Genomic DNA, 16618 nt, shown 5'->3' with positions numbered 1-16618 from the left:
AGCATTGCCAGCCTGCTGCTCTTGCTGGTCATGCGCCCTCACACGTTCTTGCATATCAGCAGTGAACTGCGCGAGACGGGACTCACGATCGGGACTACCAGTAACTCGGGGAGTATTCGTCTGTGGAGTCTCTAGGGTACGAGGTCGTGTCGTAGCCACCAGTTCAACCTCTGAAGCACGTAGCAACGCACTCAACTGTTGAGGCGTCCGCTCTACAGCAGCAGGTTGCCGCGCACGTCCAAATCGCGGATCTGGCTCGTACAGCTGATGTCGACAGTTTGGGCAAGTACCTCGCTTCACACCCGTACGCGGCGCGCTCTGATCGAACCAGCTCTGTACACAGACCACATGAAACATGTGGCCGCAAGCGTGGAACTTTACCACGTCGTATGAGAGAGGTTCAAGACAGATTGTACATTCCGCGTTGTCGGGAAGACCCTCCGCGGTGGGGTCGACAGCTATCACTCCGGTCATGTAGAATTCCGGTTGAGACCGCAGAGTGGGCATATGGCTTTTAGCCCGGGGAGTCTGAACAGGCTCAGGGTTCAATATGTTTTGAATACGACCGACTGACGCTAGACGCGACTCCAAGTTTGGGTCTGACCATCTAGTTCGCTCTGTGGCAGGTCGATTCTGAGGAACGTGTAGCTCATTGACGTTCTCGGTTGGACCTATCCGCCTGTATCGTGGCGCAGGTAGAGGTGAATCTGGGCGCGGTGTAGTGGCGGCTCCTTGACCCTCTGCTTCAGTGACGGTCGGATTACTGGGAGCGACGCGCGCAGTCTGACTACCGAGAGCGCGGCGAGCCTCGTAAGCGTCCCTTGCACGAATCAGGCGCGAGCTGTTCCGAAGCCTGGTATCTTGTTGTGAACGTTGCTGTATTTCGCGGGCATCTTCTTGCGAGACCGACAATTCCCCACGACGGTCAAGACCAGCCATAGCAGGCTGCAGAGGTAGGGGTACGAAGTCAGTATATGTCTCACATGCACTTCGTATAGCCATAAATTACCATTCTAGCCCGAAGGTCCTCCCTTATCCGATCATCTCGCTCCTCCTCGGCTTCATCTCGCGAATCACCTTGATCTTGCGGTGGAGTTGGCGACGCCATAGTCGGGGTGTAGTCAAGTCGAGTAGAAATGCGATAAAGAAAGTTTTTTGGTGCGTTCGTTCGCTCGTCAGTATTTGGTGGTAGAAGCCTCTGCCAAAGAGGGTAGAGAGTAGATAGTGATGTGGTCGTTTGTCAGTATTTTGTGGGGAGGTAAACAATCAAAGACCGACGAAGGTGGTGCAAGAGCAAGTGAGATACAGCCTAGCGCCTTGTAGCACAAACCGCCAAGCAACGAATGAAAGAGGGAGAAGGTGGGAGAGAGGTCGGCTGGAGCGTTTGTCGAAGTGCGCGCTGATTCCTGAACTGGCGATACTTCTCATTTGATGGAGCTGGTCGTACGGGTTGAAGTACGCGCTGCTTCCAGGGTTCTATGCAGAAGTGTCAGCTACGCAAGAGGGGCGGATTGTAAGGCACGAAAAGCAACACGTACCATAGCGCAATGGCGCAGTCCCGCAATCTCAAGATCCAATATTCGCCACGAGCCATTCTGCCAATACAGATACTCCACGGTATGCAGCACTTATAGATTCGTAGAAAGGAGGTTACTTTACTCACAAAATTCCCAAGATGAAACCCATTCCCCATAACCTAAACGCCGTTCAATGCATCCTCCTCTATCAAAACCACCACTCTAATCCCAGCTCTTCTTCTCCACCGACGGCGTCCCCAACACACCTACACCATCACCCCTCCTCCTCCTCTTCCCCATAACCTCACTTGCCCAATCAAACATCTGCCACGCCCAACTCCCCGCAACCATAACACCACTGACAACATTCACCAGCCTGACAATCAGCCTCCAGAAGCCACCCCACTCCTCCACCACCGCCAGCAGAATAGGCTCGATATCGAACTTGACGAAGATACCCGGTACGTAGGTTTCAGCGACCTTGTGGGACTGCGATGTGACGGCGTATTGGTTGGTTTTGATGGCGTGGGTGGTGTGGAACATGTTTGAGAAGGGCGTGTCTTCTTCCGATGTGCTGGATGTGAGGTAGGGGATCATGGATGCGTCGTCGGTGTAGATGGTGGGGACTATGGAGACGTAGTATTGGAATTTGTAGAATTTGTCTTGGGGTGTTGGTGTTACGGCGATGGTGTTGTCGAGCGGGTTGACGAGGGATGGGTAGTATGGGCCGAAGGACATTTCGCGGATGATGTGCGAGAAGTTGAAAGCTTGTGGATGTTAGTTACTGCTGTCTTCGTGGTTCTTGATTCTTTGGACTTACTGGAATGGTCCAGATGTTCTCCGAACTCCATGTATCCGTGGCCCCTAGCCGTGATATGGAAGTCGCCCTGCACCTTGTTTCCGATGATGCTTCCGTAGATGCGGCAGCTGTCTGTCTGTCCACGCACGCGCGGTGTCTTGCTGAACTTGCTCTTCCGCGCCTTGCCCAGCTGCTCATGTACATCCTCGATATCGTCCCATCCAACTTTCTTATCTTTGCCAAGTTCGTGTGTCCCACTCTCGGCGTTCTTGCCGGTCCATTGCGCCCATGATGTTGGGTCTTTGCGCAGGAGTTCGCCAGCTAGGGTGCGGTCACCGGCAGCATCTTGCATGTTGACGTGAAGGTCGGCGCAGCGCATGGCTACTATCAGGTCGAGGTTTATCCGCATGCCGTGGGCCACGCCCTTCTCAACGGCGAATGACTGTGTGGTTGTGCCAGCGAACCAGCGCGCGATCTCGGACCAGGCGAGGTAGATGCACGTTATGATGAGCGTCACGGTCCAGGCGGAGGAGTTACGGCCTTGTACGAGGTACGTCTTCTTAGTTTTAGCTGTAGACGTCGGTTAGCATTGGGTTCATACTGGATCAAGCGCGATGTCGCATGTGGCTGGGAAGTCGCATCACGACATGTATTGGCCATTCGAGACTTTCAAACTGCCAGCTACTCCTCCCTTCATCTCTACACCCGCGTAAAGATAACACTTACGAAAGGCATCGAAACTCGATACAATGCCACCCTTGGCTGGGCCAAATGGATCCTCGTCGTGCCCGTTATCCCCGTAGCCGTTCATGGTGGGCAGTCAAACGAACAATCGGGGTGCTGCAGACCCAATTCCGATTCGGTGAACGTTTAGGTAAAAGAAAGAAGCGTGGGTTGGATAATGAACGACATTGACAGTTGAGGTTCATGCCGCGTCGCGAAAGGCCACCTTGAACTGCTGCAACGGCCCGCGTCCGTGCCCGCGGAAGAGGCCCGATTGGGAGGGCCCCGCCACGTGCTGCTTTCACCCCTCGAGTTTGTCGCTTTCATCAACAGAACATCGATAACAGGTGCAGGTCATTATTTTTTATTCGTTAGGCTCATTACTCTATGGTGGATGTATATCGCCATGCATCATCGAAACTCTAGGCGTTGGTATCACCCAAGTTGCTGAACTTGGAGTCGCCGCCTTGAGCCAGGTCCCTGTTCTCCACCGCAGCACTCGCCGCAGCCGCCTTCGCCAACTTAAGCTCCGCTTGCCTAGAAGGGTCATCCTTTGTACCGATCTCGCCAAACTTGGTGTTACCGCTCATGTTGGGGTCTTCTTTCAAGTTGGCACCCTTGGGCTGGAGAACACTGGGGTCAATGTTCTTTCCAGCAGCAACACCTGTAGGTGCTGTGCCAGCGCTGGCAGCGCCTCCTGATGAAGCACCTCCACCAGCAACTGCGTATGTAGGACCAACACCGGCCTCCTTACCCAGACCTTTGCCTGAGTTCATGATCTTCTCCTCGTTCCATCCTTGTTGCGCGTCGCGTGCCTCGGCATTGACGGCGGCGTCTAGCTTGGTGGCGTTTGATGTGTCGTGGGTGTTTGTGGTGGTTGATGCTGATGGCTGCTTGCTTGCTGCGGCCTTGGGGTTGCCCTCGCCGAATGAACCGTCGCCCTTCAGAGACTCGCCTGCTAGAGAGTCTGATGTGACGGTGCCGACACCCTCGTGGACGGGGATCTTAGACGCGGGGTCGGTGGTAACCTATTGACAGTAAGTTAGTGAGTGTTTCTGCGATTCCGTCATGACAAACGAGGTCATGGACCAGCGATAAACAACGAAGTATGAGAGCTCCAGACGGAGAACTTACCTTCTGTCCGTGCGAAGCCGACATGCTGTTGTTTGGTATAGTTCTTTTGTGTTGTAATTGTTGAGATTTGGAGTAAATCAATTGATTGGATTCTGGAAGTTGTGGTAGTTCAAGTGGTATGAGTACCTGAAGTCAAGTGCAAACTTGACCTATGTATACCGTCAGACTTCAAGCCCCGATATACTTGCGTCATGACGTCGTCACATGGAGACATCCCACCTTACTTCAGCCTTACCTAGGTGCTCAAAACAACCCCGCCTTTAGTCGAACGGCCGTAGCAGTGGTAGCTCGGAAAGCGGCAATGGGCCCACCCATACATATGCTAGAGTCGGGCATACGTGCATACTGCGGCTGACATGGCGTCAGGAACGGGTGACATCCGGCCAGATGCTGTTGGTGCGCCTGTCGCATGCGCAGTTTAATCCGAAACGCGTGAGGCGTTGGCACGAAGTCTAGCATGGGGCAATGGGATTCATTCATACATCATCGTCTTCATCACGACATCACAATTCGACAGGGAGATGACATATTCGTTTGTTCGTTCATTTCATTCATTGATCATCGTAAGACTGCTCTTGCAGTCTGCTACTAAGCGCAGTGATAGTAGCCATAATCATACAATCCCATGATGCTTCGGGTATCTCATTATCCTTCCTCCTGCAGTACTCTACTGCTTGACGCCCGCGCTGGGGTCGTTCTTCTGTGGGTATCCGTAGTCCTTGTTGGTGGTGTCGGCAAGACCAGCCTTGTCCTTGGCCTCGCGCGAGACAGCGTCGTTGGGGATGCCACCAAGGCCATCCTTGGCCTCACGTCCGGAAACACCGCCAGCACCGACAGCGGGTTCGCGGATGGCACCACCGCCGGAGGCGAAAGGGGCTTCTTGGCGACCGGAGCCAACGTTGACGGTGCTGGCATCGGCAGAGTTGAAGTCGGAGGCGACAGGGGGCTGCTCGGGGAGAGGGAGGTTGGACTGAGCCTCGTTGACAGCTTGGGTGTTACCCTTCATGTCGACGGTGGTGGGAGCGTAGCCTTGCTGAGAAGAAACCATTTTGAATGTGTTTGTGCTGAAGATATGTTAGCAACATAAACAGACGCGTGCTCGTGGATGGTTTGAGGGCGTCGCGCCAGGAACGGCAAACTTAACCCGTCCACCACACCACCTCTTGGAATGAAACTTACGTTGTAGGTATAGGAAGAAAGACAAAGTTTTTGAGAATGTGAATCTGGTCGTGAAGATGTAATTGAAGTTGTGGTTGTGATACTGAAAAGAAAAGAGTGTTCAGGCGCGTCGTGGTTTTATTATGGCAGTGGGGAGCGGTTGCCCCACCGGTGACGTCGACTTGATGTAATTCCCCATCGAAGATTGCCATCAAACTCTGACAAGACCCTTCCTCACATCATCGCAGATCGGGTATGCTTCTGCAGAAATAGTTAGCGTTGCTCGTGCTTCGGAACGAGCGAGCCGCTACGTGTCGCGTGCGGTGTTGGCAGTGGAGGCGTTCCAGGTAGTGTCTCAGGCGTAAGCGACACAACCTTGATCAAGACTTCACAACTGCCAAACCCTTGTAAAATTGCAACGACTTGGGGATTGCAGACTTGATAACATTACGAATATAATTGCATTGTAAGCCGCAAAGAGCATCCCATCGTCAACGCCTCGGAGCTTTATTGCGACCCACAGACCTTAGTTCAATCGCCAACTCGATATTAGTACATAGAAGCAGTCTGAGAACGGAATCGAATCAGTACATAAGTGGAGAAGACGGAGCATGGAGCCCCATGAAACGTTGTCAAAATCCTAGGAACCGAACCCTTGTGTACGATCCAAGTATGACCAGTCCCGTGCGGATATTCTTCGGTCCCGGAAGTATCGTCATAGTAGCGGACGATACTCCACAATGGTATTGGTTCACGGTATCGAGGCCCAGTTGCGCAGGAACCAGTCTTGGAAACGAGTGACCTGCACTTCTGGGTAGACTGAGTTGAGGTAGGCGGGTACCGCAAAATCATAGCGCCCCTCCGCTGTCGCGAGGAGCGGTGCGAGCCGCCTCTGTCCGGCTGTGTCTCCTCCTAGTTGAGCCATCGTCATTTGGTACTCGAGATCTACGTAGTCGGTCAGCAACTGCATGAATGCTGTAAAGAATACCTGCGTACTGGCGGGGGCTTGGTAGTCAATGCTAGCCCATGGTCGGTCTAAGGACATGTTAGCAAAGTTCATTCATCAGACAGACGGTGATGATACTTACTACGGCACGCCTTGATAGCCTCGACCAAGGCATGGACGGTCATACGCTCACCACACATGCTCATCTCGGAAGGCCAAGTTGGCATGTCGAGGGCACGAACGACGAACTGTGCCACGTCGTATGCGGATGTCAGGCAGATACAGGAGAGGTTTTGGTTTGCGTCGTAAATCGGTGCCATCGAAGTCATCTGCCGTGGGTCGGCGATGAAGTCTCCCTCGTTTCCATAGCCGCTATGAGTCCCAAGACGATGAGACATCATCCCGTTCACCGAGAAGCGCTCATAAAGTATGCCACAAACAAAGACCGTATACTGTATATTGGCGCGGTAGTGGTGCAGTAAAGCCAACGCAGAGTTGCGGCCACGATCGAGCAGCGCGTTTTGGCCTCGCTGAATTGGCAGACCTTCAAATTCCGCAGGTGCAAAGCGACGAACCCGGCACTGTACAGCAGCTTCTATTAGACGGAGTTGGGGATTGCCCAGTACAGTCGAGATGACAGTATCGACACCCATCAATGCATGCTGCAGAGATGTGGGGCTATTGTAGTCAACGACTTGACAGTTGTAACCAGAAGCGATCAGGCTCGTTTGATGCTGGTGATCGTTAATTCATCACTTGGTAATCGGGAGGTGGACTGTGTTCTTCCAAGGGGTACTTACGGTTCGCGAGAGAATGATCAGCTGGTGGCTCGTCGAGTTGTTGATCTCTTGTGCTATCAGAAGCGCTAGACCAGAAGTGCCTAACAGTGTAAGAAGGTTGCCCGAGCGTAGTTTGCTTGGCCCTTGATAGCTGCCTTACCTGCTATTGCGACGCGCATGTTGCCAGACATTGCTTTGCTTGAGCTTGTTAGGTTAAAAGAGGATGCTGGGGCGTATGAGCTTATAAGTTCGATCCTGTATCTTGTGTAGCACAAAGCCGAACGTGAGTTGGGCTTTAAGACTGCCTCCGTCAACACCACCACATCGCTATGAAGGCCCGTGACTCACAAGGGTGGCACTGTATCGGTGAAAAGGGTGAATGTAACGCACAGATTATCGTGGTCGGCCTGAAATATCGCAGCAACAGGGGAAAGCTGCACATATGGGAACATCGCTTACAATACAGAGTTATGTGGAAGTGACGCTGCCAATGAGATTGACTTGTAGCGTAAAGAAACACAGACAAAGCCTGTTACATCAAGGAATTCCTGAAGCCCAGTCTAGTGCTAGCACGAAGGTAGCCCGACTGCCACCGTCTTCTGCAACGTGCATGGGTGTTCGGAGGTTGGCGCGACAAGACATGATGATGGGCTAACGGCGGACCTCTTCGCCTCTTGGGTACAGTTGCCTGCTTTCGACGCCTTTCCCGCTGGGTCAAATGTTCGCTAGTCAACAATCAGGGGCCGATTCGCTGGAGTGTTGTCCACGACAGCTCCCGTGACTCTTGGCTCAACATGTGATACAGTGGAAGAGATAGCACACTTGTTGCGGATGGCGGACAGAGACCGGGAAGAGAGGAATAGAGGCCTAAGCCCTGCATCCGATCAGAGGACTAGAGATGAAATCAACGGAAGAAACACCTGGCCCCGGCGAATCAAAGCCAAACGAGCATCGAGGCCGTGCATAGTCATGTCCTGCGACAATAGCACTAGGCAGTGAGCTCCAACCAATTGAAGTGCTAGCTGAACGTTCAGTCACGGTCCGCGTTCCAGTGGTAGAGTGGCGGTTATATCGTGCGAAAGGATCTCAGACTCCAGAAGCTTCGCGGCGGAAGCGGAGTCTGTGTACGAAAGTGGATCCGTAGGGCTAGCCCTATACCACGATGCGACCGTATCTCTGACCGAAGTGTAGATTCTCGGGTGTGAAACCCTCATCCGAGGCTCGATGCAGTAGCTCGCCTACGCGAACAGGAACCTAGCGGTCGGGTTATCTTGTTTCGTAGGGCTGTCAGAACAGCACACCGTTGGTAGCTGTGATTTGGGCAAGGGTACTTTCCGCCAATCATCCATCGTAATGGCAGGTTAGGAGGTAACTGGTGATGACGAGATAGGAAAATGGGGCCAAAACCGGTGAGGCTCAAGGATTGCACGAACGCCAAAAAGCCACGGGCACTCGGTTAGATTTCGATGGCCAATACGCGAATGTTGAAACTCCAGAAGTGCCGCATGCAGCACGTGGTTGCGGGATAGTAAGCTGTCTTACGAATATCTTCTGTCGGCTTCGGTCCGAGCAGTGCAACTCTCCTTGGCTCCTGAACACAGACATCGTCAGAGTGTACTGTACAAGGCAGAAAGACACCGATCAGTCTTGACGCGAAAGATCTGTATAATCAGGCCACGGAACCCTCCGACTCTTGCTCCGAAACCTTCTGCCTTGTATGTGTCTTCACCGGTGGATGTGGGGTAGGAAGGGATGGAACAATGAGACCGCGACTAGACCAAAGTGCATGCAAAAGGTCAGATGCTAAGCAGGACAAGTGAGTATGCGCATCTGCGGGAAGAGAGATGGAATGGTGGTTGAGCATCGTGCAAGCCCATCTGACGGTGAGAGTTACAGCCAAGAGAGTTAGACTGCAGGCCGGACTGGATAGTCGTTGAGTAGCGTGTCGCTGCCTAGATTGCAGTCGCAATGATGCGTACAGACAGGGTAGGTCATCGGAGGATACCGATGGTAGAGAGTTTGTGTCAGAACGTTGTGATGAGCAGAACCGTGCATTGTTTGACTCGTGTTTCGCGGATGTGGCGGGGTGATTGGAAGGGTTAGCGCGTCACGTGCGGACGTGTTTCACCACTATCCTTTTTGAGTACTAGCTTTGTCAGTGCTACGCGTGTGGAAACAGAAGCATGGTTTTCGTCGCGACTCCTACGCGTCTTCATCCCGCGTGGAACCAGATGATGTCGAGAAAGGGGCGGCAATATACAGAGGCCCAATACTGTTGCACGAATCTGCTGTGCAATGGGCTCTGCTCACGCGCGTTCTTGGACGTGTTCCGAAATAGGGCTGAGAACCTTGGAAAAGCAAAACAGATAATTGTCGTCCCGCGTTCGCGTAGTTCCTTGCAAGACGCCGACATGAACGACGAAAGGCTATCGAAGTGATGGGATGCACGCGTTTTTGTCAGCGATGCTTAGATTGGGCGTGATAGAATGTGACAATTTCTCAGCCTCATCATGCTCGTGCATGCGTGACCATCTGCCGCATGGATAATACAGGATATGAGGCTGGAGTGGTCGTGTGCACGGGCGGCAAGTTCAGTCAAGTGGTATGCACGACATAGGCAAGCGCTCGGCTCGGACCAATCTGATACGTACGCGACTGAAGACGCGCCTCGCACACTACTTTCCTGCCACCATGTTGAACGCGTTATTCTTTCTACTATAACTCTCTTTCATGGTAGCTCTTCTCTGATCACACCAAATCCAATTGCCAACATCCATTGTTGTCATCCCATCATGTCCGCCTCATCGCCCTTGCCGTCGTTTTCCTCGCCTGCGTCATCGCGTCTTCCCACCGTCAGACGCGCCAGTTTTAGTGGTCAATTGGCCTTCCTCGTGCACTCGCAGGAAACTGTCGCAAACCACATGCCACCGGATGTCGACAACAAAGCTCTTGCTCGCCAGAAGAGAAGACGCACCAGGTATGCTCTCATTCCATCCAAGTTCTGCCTTTCCATCTCGACCGTGTCGACCCATGTTCAACGCGTTGGTTCGTGCGCAACCTACCATCGGGAGCTACTTCGGCCTACCCCGCGGGCACGACTCTCCATCACCCCATCAGCGCTGACCACGACATCTTGCAGCAAGGAAGACGAAGACGTGTTGAAGTCGGAATATCTCAAGAACCCGAAGCCAGACAAGGCTGCACGACTAGACATCGTCCGCAAAGTCGCGCTTGGCGAGAAAGAAGTTCAGGTAAGCGCCAATTTCTCCACGTCACGAGTGTGCGCGCCTTGCTAACATCGCGTCCTAGATTTGGTTTCAAAGTAAGTCAATCCATCTGTTGTGCGCGTCGCTGGTGCTTGCTTTTCAATCGATCCGATTGAATCGCTCCGAAGTGTTGCGCGTGGCTTGGTTGTGCGCATGATTTTCGAAACACGTCCTGATCACGCTTTGCTTTAGATAAACGCCAGAACGACCGCCGTCGCTCACGGCCTCTCGAACCATCTTCCACGGCATCGCTGATGTCTTCTTCTTCCACCATGTCGGACCCGCCCACCGAGGACGAGACGGTAGCCATTGCGCGCAATATCGATAACGCGCCGGGGCCGAAAGACGCGGGCGAGTGTCCGACGTCTGACCCACCCGAGCAGCCCGCAACGCCAGAACTCACTTCCGACGAAACGATCCCAGAGCCACGCACCATCGACACTGCCTTTTCTGCCAACGAACCAGAGAACGCGAATGAAGTTGTCGCAGAGCCATCTACCGAAACTCAAAATACCGAAAATGCCTCCGCTGAAATAAGCAACTCGCAGCAGGCTGCACCATCTTCACAGGGCGCCGCGCAACAACGCACATCATGGATCTCCAACCGTCGCAGCGCGTCGTTCGTTCGCTATCTCGACGATTACACGCCCGAAGTCATCACCTTTCCGAACGCCCCTCCGAAGCCTTCAGTATCACCTGACCATGCGACCAAAACACCTTCCCGGCCACTGAAGCGCAAGCACTCTTTCGTGCGGATAGCGACCAATGAGGACGGCACTGCGCGTATCGTCACCGATCTCGACAAGACGCCATCACCGCCAAAGTCGAAGAAGACTCCATCTTCCTTCTCCCGTGCCGCTGCTGGCCTGCGACGAAGCTACAGTGCAGCTGGCTTGAACGACCGCCTAGCCGCCGCCGCGCGAGGCGAGCCGAGCCCCAAGGTACCAAGGACAACATCGAATATCGGAAGGAGCAGGGATTCGCGCGCATGGGAGTTCTGGTGTGATCCCGAGAGCCGATCAACAACCAGCCTGACAACACGTGCCGAACAAGAGGAGAGTGGCAGTGCAGCTGACGCGATTGGCATACTACGCGCGAACCGAAGGATATTAGCACAGAACCAGGCCCGCCAAAACAGCAGTCCGCTGATGGCACGCCACAGCTCACACAAAGTACAAAGCAGTCCACTCAAGAAGGCTCGCGGTTCCATGCAACGCGCGTCCACCATCAACGGCCGCTTCTCCAGCAAGGACTATGCCGACTACAAGAAGGGCGGCGAAAGCACCGAGTCGGACGAGTTCCCGCAAACGGAGAGCGACAAGGAGAACTGGGAGCCTAACGCGTCCAAGTCTGTACGAAGAGACCGCCAAGTCGCCGCTACGCCTCCTGCTTCACGAGCAGCTCGCAAGATACTGGGAGAGAACACAGATCTGATGTCGCAGACGTCAAGTCTCGGTGCCATGCTGGCCAAGGACAAGCGGAAAGCTGGCAAGAGTGTTGTCGACCCCGAGCAAGACGATGAGCTGCGACAGTTCATGCACGGTGACGACGCGAGTGGTCGCTCTAGTATAAACTCAGCAGAAGAAGCTGGGTGCGTAGAGGGCCTGCTCAAGCTGAGCCAAGGTCAGTGGAAATGATCTTCCAAGCGCTGTATACATTCTTAACGTATTTTGACGACGGGTTGGCGCAATTTTGGTTCCTGGCTCTTCATCTTCATCGTTGCATTCTAGCGCTACGGCGTTTGTATTTGGTGTGGTTTAGACTAGGGCAAGCCTGCAATATGGCTAGAGGTGTTAGTGTAAGGGTCATCTAGTGTTGCATGTCAACGCTTTAGTATCATTCAGTCAAGCTTCCGAAAGGTTAAGCGACTTGTTTCAATAGAAGTCATATCATTCTTCAGCTCTTCTCGCTTAATGCCATGCTTGCGAAATGTGAGTCTTGTGGGGAGTTGCAATGGGTTTGTGAGTGAAACAGTCTATTGAGTAAGGAAATCTATGGGCAAAAAGCAGAGTCTATGACAAGGTTGTAGGAAAACGCGACGCAACAGCAGACGAAAGGAAATAAGAGAAATCCACAAAAGAGGAGGAAAGAAGAGAAACACATCCGCTCGCCATCCGCACAGTGTGAGCCATCCACCACTATGCTCTCTAGTCTCATCCTCGCAGACGATCACATCCAAAACATAGTCTTGCGTATGTTCGCATGCCAGGGATTCCTACCAGGTGCGTCCTCACCACCATACATCTCTTTCTTCGCCTGTTTCATGACCCACTCCTTGCATTCATCCTCGACCTTCTTCTTATCATCGCTCTCCATCTCCAGCTCTCCCAGAGTCTTCGGCCGCTTGCGACCGTTCGCGTGGCGTTCAGCACCAAATTTCTGGATACGAATCTTCGATAACTCGTCTTCTTTCTTGTGCTTCGCGGTTTCGAGCTGGCTGCGCCGGACTTCGCCGTTGGAGGTTCGCACGAAGAAGTCGCGGAGATAGATGCGGCCTCGCTCGCACAATTTGTCGGCGTAGTAGGCAGGTGAGGCGTAGGATACACCGACGGTAGCGCGGACATAGCTGTAGCATAGCTCATGGGTCTAGTGAATGGTTAGTATGTCACAGTCGAGGAAAGAGGTCCAACTCACTAGCTGACGAAGATCGTCGACGCTGTTGCTCATGTCGTTCTGGATGACGAAGTAGTGCGTAGGACGGGCTGTCCCCTTCAGGGCGCAATGGGATTGTAGGTAGAAGTCTTGGTAGTATGGCGAGCAGACCACGTCGTCGACAAAGGTACCGGGGTGACAGTTGTTATGGCTGTCTTCGTCGCCTTCTCCTGGGTAGAAGCGTGTGTTGTGACGTTTCGCGCAGACTATCGCCGTGATATTGATCTTTGGGTTGGCAGTGCTCGGGATGCTCTTCTTGTTCTTCAAGTTCGTAACAACGGTGTCGAAAGCAAGCTGTATTTGCGGTAGCTCTGTGGTCTTGATGTCTCTGTATTGAGAATCTCCAACACCATCTCGGTAGTAGAGGATGTTCGTGGGGAGGGTGGTGCCGCCATGTTCCTCGACCCAATCAATGATGCGTTCGACAACCATAGCCTTCACTTCGTCGATGATCTGTGATACTCGTTAGCTTCGCGTAGCTCACCATATCGCACACAAAAACTTACCTCTTTCTTGTCTTTGCTCTGTAGCCTCATGGATCCAAGGAATCGACCACCTAAGCCATCGATGGACCCGACGATAGCTGCAATCGATGGGCAGCCAGTAATCGATCCCTTGCCTGGATGTGTGACGTCTGCTCCAAGAACCAGCGTGTTAGGCATGATTTCCTTCATTTTTCCGTCTGCAACACAGTGGTTGCTGCCACCAGTCTTGAGGTTCATCTTCAGCATCAGGTTACCCATGAGCTGACCTCGACCGCTCCCGTTTAGAGCTGTCTGGGTGACGCAGAGTGAGTGGAAGCCCCATTTTCGGTCGCATAGATCCTTGAAATGCGCATATGATTCCGCGCTCTTGTTTCGCAGGATCAGTAAAGCAAAGTTTGTACCCTTCGCTGCAGCCTCGAGTGCACTGTCCACAGCGGTGCGTGAGCCAGTGTTTACAGGCTTGGCTTCTCCAGAAGGGAATTGCATTGTGGCAACGCTGTAATTTGGAATCGTCTGAGTTCCGTTCGTCGTTGGTCCACCGGCAAATTGGCGTAGATCTTTGGTGCAAGAAGCCGGGGAAACTTTCCAACCTTTTAACATACCGCTGCTCGCAATGATGGTGCCTTTGAAAAGGGTATTTTGGTTTCGGTCGAGTAGTGCCAGACCCTTTGTGTTCCACCTGTTCTTAGCCTGAAGCGTGCTATCATTGCCGTACTGTATCGTAGGATAAGGCTCTTGAGCGCTGGGAACCTTGAGCATTCGTGGATCGATAGTGATAATCGGACACTTAGCCTATGAAACCCGGAGTTGTTAGCAGTACGCTAGATACCTGCATTGGGGTTTGACTCACCAAAGTCAGTGGGGTAGTTGTGTCTCTTGGAACTTCCATAGTCTCGAGGGCTTCCACATCGACGAGAGCTGCTGCATCATAAGGAATATGGCATGCGGTATCAAGCATACCAGCTGTGACTGCGTCTGGCACTAAGCCTTTGTACATCTGATATGGAAGAAGGATGAGGTCCTCGGGGCAGTACCATCGGGGCTCTTGTCGCGAGCCGAGATTGACGGCTGGAAGATCAGGATATGTAAGTTTTCTGCCGTACGCTATACACGTTAGTTCGAATATGACGGGTGTACTGTGGCCTACTTACTGCTTTCGAAATAATCTTGAACGGTCCACACCTTTCCAGACTCAAGTTCGAACTGTTGCACACTAAGCATCGCGCCCAAGTCTTGAATGGTCTTTGTGCGGCCTTTTTCGCTGTTCAATCTCTCCCAAGCTTCTGGATCTTGCAGCTTGTCGCCCCTCTCATAGTTGATGTAGACGCGCAAGCCTCTCAGCGGAGCATTGAAATCGCGGTCTTTGAAGTTGGAGAATGCCAAGTCGTCGGTGAATACCCGGTCTAGGGATACCGCGAGAAAGAAAGCACTCGTAGCGGCGTTGACGTTCAGAAGTACCCGCTCAATACCTGCTTTGATGGTGTAACTGTATCCTCGTATTGTGCAAAGCGACTGCGAAAGCTTTTGTTCTGGGCCTGGTTTCTTTCCATTGCTAAGAACCTCATACGCATCCTTCAGGTAAAACTTGTTCGCGCCGGTTTGCATTGTCTGATAGTCTTTCGATTCGTCAAAACACTTGGATATCAAGATGTTCAGCGCTCGAATTATAGGCTGTATGTCTGCATTGGCATAGTCTGGGTCGATGGTTTTGTACAGGAACAGCGGTTGCGTGTCGACAACTCCCTCGAACCTGAACCGCAACGGAAGCTGTGTGCCGCTCTCCACGAAGGTGTTGAGTTTCCATTCAGAGCCTGCCTTACCATCGCCGCTGAGCTTGGGATGACCTGTCCCAATTGAGGTGTGGAGCGATTTCCAAGCAATTATGGTGTCGAAGTAGTCTGTAGCAAAATTCTGCTGGTTGCTCTGCAAAAAGTCCGTGTCCTTGATAGCAGCTTCGATAATCGCTCTGATCTTCCTCTTGTTCTTTCCAGGTATAGAAGGTAGGATCTTGTATTCGTAGAGAATCGTCTGAGGAGCAATGTCAATGGCGTAGTGGTTTGTGTAGACAGTATGGGTTGACTCCGCAAATCCCTGTCTAGGCGGAAAGTGAGCAGTGACCTTGTTCCCAAGAAGCTTTTGCAATTTCCGGACAGTGTTCTCAGACGAACCGAATGGAATTCCGTCCCTTGCAATATCACGTCCGAACGGTCGCTGTCGGCCCGGCACCATGTCTCTAGAGACAGGAGCTTCTGTGACTTCAACTGGCACGGATGTCATGGAGCCGCTAGCTGGCGGAAGAGAAACGTTCGCAAGACTGGAAGAAATCTGGCCGGTAGGCGTAGCTGCCATACCCGTTAGAGTTTGTTGGGTTGCGGAACTAGCAGTCGGTTGAGGGACGATTGGAAGCGGGGAATACGCGGAAGTCGCGAATGAAGTAGGAGGAACCGGCAATACCGCTGGAGGTGGCTGTGCCACAGATGTAGGTTGATTCGTATGTACAGCAGATGGAGGAACAGATGTAGCAGGTATAGGAGCAGGGGGAGCTACAGGTGTAGGCGCCGCTACTGGCACAACCGCCGGCGGCATCTGCGCCCTTAAGCGTCCAGCCGTAAAAGTAGTAGCTCCATCGGGTCGAGGATGAAAGTCAAGCTGCCGATGATGAATGTAAGCAACCGCAAAGTCTTGTTGATTGGAATCTTGGTCATTGAAGATGTCGTGCGAGAGTTTAGTAAGATCGGCGGGCGAGGGACGGGCAGTAGGGCAGTCGATGAGAGCGTGTTTCTTCTTCTTGGCTTGGCCCGGCTTGCACCAGATGCATTTCTCGTACATGATGTCGTCGTTGATCCTCTTTAGAAAGTCGGAAGTGAGTGCGGCTTTGGCTGCGTCCAGGGTCAGGTTTGGGATCTGAGCCATGGCTGGAGTGTTGACGTAGGAGAAACCACGAGTTGTGAGTGACGAGGGGATGGAAGAAGTGCCGCGATGCCTTGAGGTTGAATTCTCGTCTCGAGTAGCTAGACAAGGTATCAGCTGCGTTCGCTGGTGTCCATCTCAACACTGTCCTCCAGCATCTTCATATACACATGTCTGAGTGTCTCATTGCTTGCCAATACTCAAGACAAGCCAACACAATCGTGTTTGGGAGGCAGTTTTCGAGAGACA

General features: G+C 52.8%; 5 protein-coding genes across 5 annotated transcripts; 1 reads left to right on the top strand and 4 right to left on the bottom strand.

Moving 5' to 3' along the window:
* Positions 1–1739: 1739 nt before the first annotated feature.
* Positions 1740–3127, bottom strand: J4E90_010103 (uncharacterized protein; the record flags this gene model as incomplete). The annotated part of the gene is made up of 3 exons (XM_051439619.1): positions 1740–2284; positions 2338–2886; positions 3043–3127. The coding sequence occupies 3 exons, from the start codon at positions 3125–3127 to the stop codon at positions 1740–1742; spliced, it is 1179 nt and encodes a 392-aa protein (XP_051286528.1).
* Positions 3128–3461: 334 nt separating this feature from the next.
* Positions 3462–4197, bottom strand: J4E90_010102 (uncharacterized protein; the record flags this gene model as incomplete). The annotated part of the gene is made up of 2 exons (XM_051439618.1): positions 3462–4067; positions 4174–4197. 2 exons carry the CDS (start codon positions 4195–4197, stop codon positions 3462–3464), a joined length of 630 nt encoding a protein of 209 aa, XP_051286527.1.
* A 643-nt stretch (positions 4198–4840) lies between these two features.
* On the bottom strand, positions 4841–6597 carry J4E90_010101 (uncharacterized protein; the record flags this gene model as incomplete). The annotated part of the gene is made up of 4 exons (XM_051439617.1): positions 4841–5237; positions 6087–6276; positions 6328–6366; positions 6420–6597. The coding sequence occupies 4 exons, from the start codon at positions 6595–6597 to the stop codon at positions 4841–4843; spliced, it is 804 nt and encodes a 267-aa protein (XP_051286526.1).
* A 3251-nt stretch (positions 6598–9848) lies between these two features.
* On the top strand, positions 9849–11959 carry J4E90_010100 (uncharacterized protein; the record flags this gene model as incomplete). The annotated part of the gene is made up of 4 exons (XM_051439616.1): positions 9849–10033; positions 10196–10307; positions 10366–10378; positions 10515–11959. 4 exons carry the CDS (start codon positions 9849–9851, stop codon positions 11957–11959), a joined length of 1755 nt encoding a protein of 584 aa, XP_051286525.1.
* A 532-nt stretch (positions 11960–12491) lies between these two features.
* Positions 12492–16372, bottom strand: J4E90_010099 (uncharacterized protein; the record flags this gene model as incomplete). Its single annotated transcript, XM_051439615.1, has 6 exons — positions 12492–12908; positions 12957–13427; positions 13481–14251; positions 14310–14563; positions 14611–15784; positions 16133–16372. The coding sequence occupies 6 exons, from the start codon at positions 16370–16372 to the stop codon at positions 12492–12494; spliced, it is 3327 nt and encodes a 1108-aa protein (XP_051286524.1).
* Between the last annotated feature and the right edge of the window lie 246 nt (positions 16373–16618).

The sequence above is a fragment of the Alternaria incomplexa genome (genome assembly GCF_024043165.1).
Source record: "Alternaria incomplexa strain BMP 0042 chromosome Unknown scaffold_19, whole genome shotgun sequence".
Lineage (NCBI taxonomy): Eukaryota > Fungi > Ascomycota > Dothideomycetes > Pleosporales > Pleosporaceae > Alternaria > Alternaria incomplexa.
The sequence above is the reverse complement of the archived record's forward strand: the minus strand, read 5'-3'. Positions and strand labels throughout refer to the sequence as shown.